The 9611-nt window shown below is 33.8% G+C and overlaps 1 protein-coding gene across 1 annotated transcript; it reads right to left on the bottom strand.

Annotated features, from left to right (window-relative positions):
- Positions 1-1470: 1470 nt before the first annotated feature.
- Positions 1471-5985, bottom strand: LOC110906043 (WRKY transcription factor 22). Its single transcript, XM_022151383.2, has 3 exons — positions 5533-5985; positions 4567-4677; positions 1471-2036 (listed from the first exon to the last, which is right to left on the bottom strand). The coding sequence occupies exons 1-3, from the start codon at positions 5877-5879 to the stop codon at positions 1631-1633; spliced, it is 864 nt and encodes a 287-aa protein (XP_022007075.1). The 5' UTR covers positions 5880-5985; the 3' UTR covers positions 1471-1630.
- Positions 5986-9611: the final 3626 nt, after the last annotated feature.

The following is a 9611-nucleotide window of genomic DNA, read 5'->3' as shown; positions in this document are numbered from 1 at the left end:
ACTATCGTCCCTCTACAAGGGCTCATGCTTTCGACCCGTTTTACTTGTCTAATTCACTTTGTCACTTTTGCGACATAGTGGGTTTTTCCTTGCATACAAATTTTGATATAACAACATGGAGCTTACAATAAATGAAATTTAGCGAGTTATAGATTACATACCTTCAAAGCGCACCCTTTAAGCGTGTATCACCCCCGGCTTGTCCACTTGACGACCCAGATTCTTTACCTAAAGAGTTCCATTCGTAACCAAAATTTAGAACTCTTTTATACTCAATGACGGACAATATATTTCTGAAATCAAATCTGCGTTTTGTCGGACTATTAACACTTTGGTCTTCACTTAGGCGTTTCTACAAACACCTAGTGATCAGATTTCTACATAATCATTACTAGGTTCTTGACATATTATTTACATCCAATTTCACTTCATTTTAAGCAAGTTACAACTTCTAACATCCAAATTACTGGATTTTATCATACAAATTCAGTTTTCACTAGAATAGTAATCACAATCCTAGTGTTTATCTAGTTTCTACAATTTCATCCATCACCTACAATGGGGTTTATTAACTTCTCAAGAATCATGCAAAGATTTTACAAGAAATCGTCTAGGGTTTACCCCTAGACATCATATTGCTTCTTATTTCCTTTATACAACATATATTCAAGCTCAATTCTTGATTTTCTCATTTAACCTAAAACTGAGCTTAAATCAAAATACCAAAATTTTGCATACCTTTGAATCCCTGCAATGAGGTGATCACAAATTCGTGTTTGGAACTTGATTTAGAGTAGATTAGAAGCTCCAATTTAGAGATTTGATGTGAAACTAGGGTTTGAAGACAATCCCTTGGTCGCCCCCTGCCCTTTGTTCGACCAGACACCCAATTTTGGGGTGTTTGGCTTTGTTTTTGTTACTATTAGTAACTTAAGTTTCAGTTTTGACAAGTTTAAACCCTCAACTTTGATTTATTCTTAAGTTTAAGTGTTTTAACCCTATTATGAGTTATTTCAAGACTTGTAATTAACTAGGTTAAAATTCCTAGTTGGTTGACTCTTGTTTATTTATACTTTTTAAACTTTAACATAAAGATTTATATTTTCGGGGTGTTACAACATATGTGCCATGGTGCCCCCTTTAGCGCCTACGTGTTATGGTGTTGGCGTCCCTCACGACGCCCAGAATGTATCACGTTATATTATCAACCATTTTAAGTTATTATATCCGCTCTTTAGGATCGTTGTCAAATCTCATATAACACATGGACTCATATAAAACAGTGCACAAAATTTCAGAAAAAATCAAAATAAAAATATAGTATTATATTAGAGATAACTTTACACAATACTAACTAGGCTTTTAAACGTGTTCCATGAAAGTCATTTAATGTGTTTTGATTTATCTAAAGCCACTCAACTTTTAATAGATGTTCTAATCAGAAGTAATTTTCTATAAATATTGGTTGCTATCTAGTAATTTTTTTTCAAAAACTTATGATTTTAAATGACTTTATTAGAACATTTGAAAAACTTTATGTGATTTTTTCCAAATATTTATGGTTTTAAATGAATTTATTGGAACATTTGAAAAACTTTATTACTATTAGGTGAAGTTTTCCATTATACCCTTAAAATCTACCATTCAGGTTTTGGATCTTCGTAAAAACGTCTTTATTCATGAAAACATCCGGAATATGGACACCTTCACCGCATTCTTCGTCGTTTATTTCATATTGATCTTCCTTTAACGAGGTCGTCGGAGAAAAGCTCGAAGTAGACGCTGGAGAAGAGGAGGAACATGGAGGGTGGTCAATTAGGGGGACAATTGTGTTGCTAGAGAGAGGTGGATTGATAATATTATTGGTATTGAATTTATTACTCCTGGTAGTGCCAGCAAGGGAACTCCGATGAGTAGGTCGAGGGTGAATGTGTTCGCCGGAGTAAGAAACAATAAAGATGGTTGAATCCATGAGACTTCGTTCCACTTGTTTTTTTGCCCCACAAGCCTTTGTTGTGCTACACCTGTAATAATTTCTGAAAATACCCAACACATGAAACAATTAATACAAGCCCATTAAAGTTCAAAATGTCAGTATTGACTTTATATCCCTTTACAATTTTTAGTAAACTCTTTATTTTAATATACATTTCTAATAAAGTTGTAAACGTGTTTGTAATAAAGTTGTAAACGTGTAAAAAGGTGTTTTGAAATAAAATGCCAAACAACTCATAAACGGGTTGTTGAACATGGCAATCTAGGCACACCCAATTAATTTAGAAAGGTCAATTCAAACACAACTCGTATATTAGATGTGTTAAGTATGATGACCCAACCCGATTATTTTTGGGTCGTATAGAAATTGCCAACCCTAGGTTAAACTACTTAGAGTTCTAGACGTCATTCACCTTATAGATAAACAAAAATATCTATAAATATCCGGGTGAAACCAAGGGGCCTGTTTCCATCACTATAACTCTTTAGGTTAAATTTACAAAATCTGGGAAAAAAAACAAAAACATAAGTTACACTATTTAGTCGTAGTCACGTAAAGAAAAAGAAGAATACGACCTCTAACCAAGGAAGTTCTTGCTTGTAAAAATAGTTAAGAATGACAAATAAAATTGCTCCAAGTTATTAGACCATATGCTATGGTGTGTGATCGTGAGAGGAAAGATGCCATGTCGGACTTACTACCACCCAAACACCAAGCCAGAGGGGGATGTTGTAACGTGGTTGCCCTCACACTCATTAGGAAAATTGCTTCAAACCAATTAAATAAAGGTGAGACAAAAAAGTAGCTAGGTTAATAAAATTCTAATATAAACTCTAACGTAAACGGATTTTTTATACACGTCAGCATGTGATGAATGGTGTAGTGGGAAGGTATATGAAATTAATGGGTTAGGAATGGAAAAAAATTTGATTGGTGGAGAATTACCCCAACCAATCAAATTTCTTATATCTCTGGAACCAACCTCATGGTTTAAATCACATGTGGAATCAAATTTTGGCAACCACATGAGAGAGGGATGATGTTCACCATGTGATTTGCCATTCCACGAGGCTACTACGGATGGCCTAAGTGATAATAAGAAAGAAACGACCCTGTCGTTTATGTTTATATGACACCGGTGTATAGCATTTCACTGTTATTATCATTATCACATCATAACACATAGTCAGGGGCGGACTTACCCACTTGGGTGGATGGGCGGCCGCACCTCTTGAAAAAAAGGTTTTAGGGTTAAATTTCGCGCAAAATCTCGACCGCACCCCTTGAAAATTTTCAACCGCCCCCTTTAAAAAAATCTTATTAATTTAAAAAAAATGTAAACATTTTTTTTATTAAAATATAACCTAATGTATATAATTATTCTTTAACCACTTTACTTAACAATTTAACCCAATAACTCTCACTTAACAATTTAACCATTAATCCACTAAACATTTCATTGTAACCCAAGTCCAATTAACCCAACCCAACTAAATTTGAAGTTAAATAAAATAACCAAACCCAACCACCCCTTCCAATTCTTTCTCCCACTCTCCCTCTTCTGATCGCGCAGCGACCGACGCACGAAAGCAGTCAACAGGCACGACGGCAGCGGCTGCATTCTCACCGGAAAAGCTTGATTCCGGCCACCCTTCACCTGGAATACAAAATTTACAAGGTACCTTCGTTTTTTTATGTAGTTTTTAGGAAAGATAGAGTTATAGATATGTTAAAAGTGTTTGAAATTTTATGTGTTTTGATGAAAAAAAATTTTCTATTCTAGACTTTAGTAGCATGATTTTGTGTTTTTGATGTTTTTTTTGTTGTTCTAGACTTTACTAGGTCTTGAAAATTAAAATTGAAATTGATCAATTTATATGTGACAGAAACCATGAGCTTGGAAGTTTTGGCGAGATTTCTCATGAGAAACCATTAGAAAAGTAACTCTAGATTATGTTTTGCATAGATTTCAAAAAATGAAAACCTGTATGGCACAATTTTAAACATGTTTATAATGACGTTTTACATGTTTTTGATGGTTATATAAATTTTAGTTTGATGTTCTTTTGTTTTACATGACCCGACCCGATATGAATCGATGTTTTTCATATTTACCAAGAAGCATAAAATTTTTAAAAATATTCCGTATCCCCATAAAAAAATTGCAGGCTCCGGCACTACACTAGTATCTTAATGACAAAGTTGTTAAAGTGATATAAAAATTATGACCTGACACTTAAATAGTGATAATACTTTTCTATTCTTTTCTAAGTTAGTGGTAAAAGCTTCATGCTTCAATGATAATACTTTTTCTATGGTTTATTACGTTGATTTTGAAAATCAAACTATATTTACCAAAATTGTAAATATTATATATCTTTCACAAAGTATATGTTCTATATACAGTTATTCTAGTTATGGTATATTTTGATACGATTTTTAGGCATTAAGAAAGAATATACCAATGTCCAATTTGAAAAAATATACTTATTTAATAACAAATTAAAACTATAAATAATTAAATAACAAAAAATATACCTCGCAGTTCAAAAAAAAAACAAAAAATATACCTTGGAAAAGGGGAGCCTTTTATAGGTTTTTGCCCATATTTCCTCCATGCCCACAAATCATTACTTAGCTGCTCTTGTGTCAATTGAAACACCCTCTTCTCCTGGTTTTTCCTTTAAATGTAAATTTATGTCACATTTAATAAAGAACACCAAAAGTCATAATTTCATCTAAAAGGTATATAAATGCGTATGAACAAAATATATGAGGGGAGTGGTTAAAGAGGAGGTGGGAAGCTTTGCTTCTTCCGGAGGTCCTGGGTTCAAATCCAGGTAAAGGGGATTTTAATACTAATTTGGTGATACTAACATACTAACTACTAACTCGGTTAGCGATATCCTAACCGTACGCCATTAAAAAAAAAGACACACGAGACACATTTTATCATGAAACTGAAACAAAAAAAGATTAATTCTCAAAATGGATTCTTAGTAGAAACCTTAAAAATCAAAGAATAAACTGTCAAAATGGTCCCTGAGGTTTGCTCACTTTTGCCACTTTAATCCAAAACTTAAACCTTTTGAATTTAGGTCTCTTGGTTTCAATTTTGTTGTCATTTTCATCCAAAATCAAATCTAGTAAGATTTTTTAGTTAACATCTAGTTTTTTGTCTTTTTCCTCCCTTTTAATGAAGGGTAAAATGGTCTTTTAACGTTTTATTATAACAAATAAAAAATCTAACCATTTTTTCCCTCTGTTAAAATGGAGGAAAAACACAAAAAAAGTTGGATGTTAACTAAAAAATCCAACAAGATTTTGCTTTTGAATGAAAATAGCAACAAAATTGAAACTACAAGGACCCAGATTCAAAAGTTTTGAGTTTTGGACTAAAGTGCCAAAAGTGACCAAACCTCAAGGATATTTTGGAAATTTACTCAAAATCAAATAATATAACAAAAAAAGATTAATTCTCAAAATGGATTCTAAGTAGAAACCTTAAAAGTCAAATAATATGAGTGACTGACTACCTTTTTCTAGGACGTGTGGATTGAGAACTCATGGAAAAGGAATCATGAGAATCTGTTAACTGTTCGTGACAGAATCCTTCACCATCGATACAAGTGGCAATGGTGGAGGTGGTTTCTCCGCTTGTGGGCAGTGGCAGACCACATCCTGCTTTGTAAACATCCTCTAATCCACCAGAAACGTTACCTGGAGTCGAAAACGCAAACGGGTTACTTTCGCATCCAGAGGCTAAACTTTCCGGGCTATAACAAACATCATCATAATCCTCCGCAGTGATGGCGTTCACCGCGGCAGCATTCATGGCTGTGCAGCTCCTCACCACCGCATGCAAATCCCATGCATCATCCATAGTTACAAGAATATTTATTTTAATTTTTTTGGTCTAGCTCCACCGTGAACTGCTGCGCTGACTTTAGAGAGAGAGGAGGGTGGGGTGATGGTGTATTGGGTGTATAATATATGGGGTGTATATATAAGGAGGGCGTGTGAGAGTTCTAATAATAATGCAATTATAGTGTACATAGTTTATGCCATTTTGGGGTTGACATTTTGCTGAAAAAAAAGTCAAAAAGGGGCAGCTTTCTGCTTGGTTTTCACCAAGCCAACAATGCGATTGTATGTATGCGTTATGGTGGGCATGGACCATCTCACAATTTGCAATATTTTGTGACAAAATTCATGTTATTATGGAAGCTAATGTAATTGATATAAAAAGGTTTGATATTTGCCTCTTCTTTTAACATGTAACTAGAGTTATTAAACAGGTTGCGTTAACATGTTAGCGGATCGACTCTGAATACGATGTGGACTTAAGATCATATAAGACACCAAAACAAAGCATGCGTATATGTTAGTTGATATGGACACCATCCGTTAAACCTTAAAATACTAAATTTGCATTTATTCATATTAAAACTTTTGATTACAAATTCATACCACAAAACACATCGATAAATATATCAGAATTGTATTTAATTACATACCTTGACACTCATTTCTTTTTTAGCTTATATTTTTTAACATAAATTCTCAAACGATTTAAATCTTAGCATAAGGCTATGCGGTATGGTGATGGTCCTCCCTTGGAGGATGATTCGCCACGTAGGATCCACGTAGGATGGGTGTGAGGATGGGGCAAAGAGGATGGAGGTATGGAAATGGGGGAATGGACCTAAAATGTATATGTATATATTGTATGTATAGGTGTGTGAGAGAGGGAGAGGGCTGGTTTTTGTCTTCTTGTGGAGCGTTCCCAACGTCTCAAAAGAGACGGACACGACGAAGCTGGGGGGGGGGGGGGGGGGGCGGTGTGTGGATGGGCGCCGGACCAAAACGGAAGGGGGATGACCCCCATACCGTGTAGTCTAAGATACCCTTTTATAAGCAATAATAATAATCGGGTTAGTTACCTAGAGGCAAAGACTGGTCATTAAGCTAAACATGTTTGTAGATTTGACCTGAAATTGACGCGATCTCTTTGAGACTAATTCTATGTGTACGAAGTTCGTGTTAGATTCATGCTTATAAAAAATCCATACTCAGGATGTGTAATTATAATCAGGGCCAGCCTGGAGGGGGTGGGGTGGGCGACGGCTCAGAGCTTAAACCCTCAGAAGGCCCGATTTTTTTTTTTTTTTTTGTGAGTTTACGCTATAAAGTTAGAATATATACGTAATAAAACAGAGAATAACATACTGAATAGCTTAGTTTGGTGGTTTGCAAGTTGCTTTAACAGCAAGAAGAGGCGGATTCTAATCCCCACGTCATCTTGTTTGGTTGAGTTTTGTTTTTCTTTTTGTTTGTTACTTATTCATTAAATGTAAATGGCATTAATTGCTTAATTTTGTCAAGTTATATTAATTGATTTGTGTTGATTCAAATGACATCAATTCATTTTGATATATTTAAAACCTTTATATATATATATATAGAGAAAGTATAATGTACTTCAAGGCTTAACCTACATTAACATACATGACAAAAAATATAACGTGCGTTATTATCATAGAACGTGCGTGATTATAGTCCCATGCGTGATTATGTGGTCTCATGCGTGATTATACCCCTGATCCAACGGTTACCATTGTCTCCTACGTGATGTATGATAAGGCTTTTTGTATGTTAACCTTACTCTATATATATATATATATATATATATATATATATATATATATATATATATATTAAAACTTTTATATTTTAGGGTTTCATATTTTCTATTCGCCCACGGCTCAAAGATTTTTGAAGACGGACCTGATTATAATCCACCAGTGATTCCGTTTTTTAGTAGTCTTGCTTACCGGCTTAAAAAGTTAAAGCTTTTCTTTTTCAGTTTGTATCCTTTTTAAACTTTTGAAACATTGCCAAAAAAGATTAATACATTAGGGTAGGGATAGTGTAAAAGGGTCTTAAAGTGTGAGAAGTGTAAGAAGTTTTTTAAACCATTAGATATTTGATCTAATGGTTGAGATCAATAGTGACCGAATTGTAAAATATGTTTTAATTATTTGGACTGATTTGAAAATTGTAAGGGTAATAGTATCTTTTTATATGTTTCAGATAAGGTAACCTCTCCTAAATTCTAGCGATCCATTTTTAAACTTATCCTAAAAATTTGGACATTCTAAAAATCCGGAAACATGTAACTGTTACCAGGTATATAACACTATATATATATATATATATATATATATATATATGGTAGGGATATGGTAAAAAGTGTCTAAAATGTAAGAAGGGTAAGAAGTGTTTTAAACCATTGGATATTTGATCTAATGATTGAGATCAATAGGGTATAAAATGTATGTATTTTAATTAGAAGGACCTTATGTAAAAATTGAAGGGCAATAGTGACTTTTCCAACGTTTCAAATATGGTAACCGTTTCAAAACCCCCATCAACTTCCTAAAGATCAGCGAATTATATGGTAACCGTCACCAATCTCCAAAAAATCAACGAATTTCTTCATACTTTATCATAAATAGATCTATAATCAGATTCATGGCGTGGTGTTTTAAAACAACTGGATAAATTGACTATGATTCAGGTCATGGTGTTTTATCTAGAGACATTGTTCATGTCGTGGTGTTTTAAACGCTTATGATTCAAGTCATGGTGTTTTATCTGGAGACATTGTTCATGGCGTAGTGTTTTATCAATAGAAAACATTCCCAGATTTTAAAACAACATGACTATGATTCAAGTCATGGTGTTTTATCTGGAGACATTGTTCATGGCGTGATGTTTTATCAATACAAAAACATTCCCAGATTTTAAAACACCATGACTATGATTCAAGTCATGGTGTTTTATCTGTAGACATTGTTCATGGTGTGATGTTTTAAACATCTATGATTCAAGTCATGGTGTTTTATATGGAGACATTGTATAATCAGATTCATGGCGTGGTGTTTTAAAATAACTGGATAAATTGACTATGATTCAAATCATGGTGTTTTATCTAGAATCCAGAAAACATTGTATTGTGATTACATCCATGGTGTTTTAACATCTGGACAATCAATACAAAACATTCCCAGATTTTAAAACACCATGACTATGATTCAAGTCACGATCAGAAATGAGGATGACGAAGATGAAAGACGATGACGGTGAATGATTTGTGGAGACGAAAGAAATTGGTGACGGTGGTCGGAGATGTAGGTGTTCAAATCGGAGAAGATGACGTGAACTGTGATGATGATGACGGAAGGTTAACAAGATGGTCGGAGAAGATGATCTGAATCGGAGATGGATATGAAACGATCAATCCCTAAAAATTCTCATCTCCAGTTTTTTTTTTCAGTTATATTGTAAATCAATTAAATGACAAAAATGTACAATTACTAATCTACCCTTTTGAATTAATTAAGAGGAGGGACACTTGTCATTCCAAGATTATTTCTTACACTTCTTACAAAAGATGGACTTTTTACAGGATCCTTTACCATATATATATAACATCATATAACACCATATAACACTATACATCCATCATAGACCTGCTACTAGAAAAATATAACACTATATAACACTATACATCCATCAACCTGCTACCAGAAAATATAACACTATATATATA

The sequence above is a fragment of the Helianthus annuus genome, chromosome 14 (assembly GCF_002127325.2).
Source record: "Helianthus annuus cultivar XRQ/B chromosome 14, HanXRQr2.0-SUNRISE, whole genome shotgun sequence".
Taxonomy (NCBI): Eukaryota; Viridiplantae; Streptophyta; class Magnoliopsida; order Asterales; family Asteraceae; genus Helianthus; species Helianthus annuus.
Note: the sequence above shows the minus strand (reverse complement) of the source record. Positions and strands in the feature narration are given on the sequence as shown.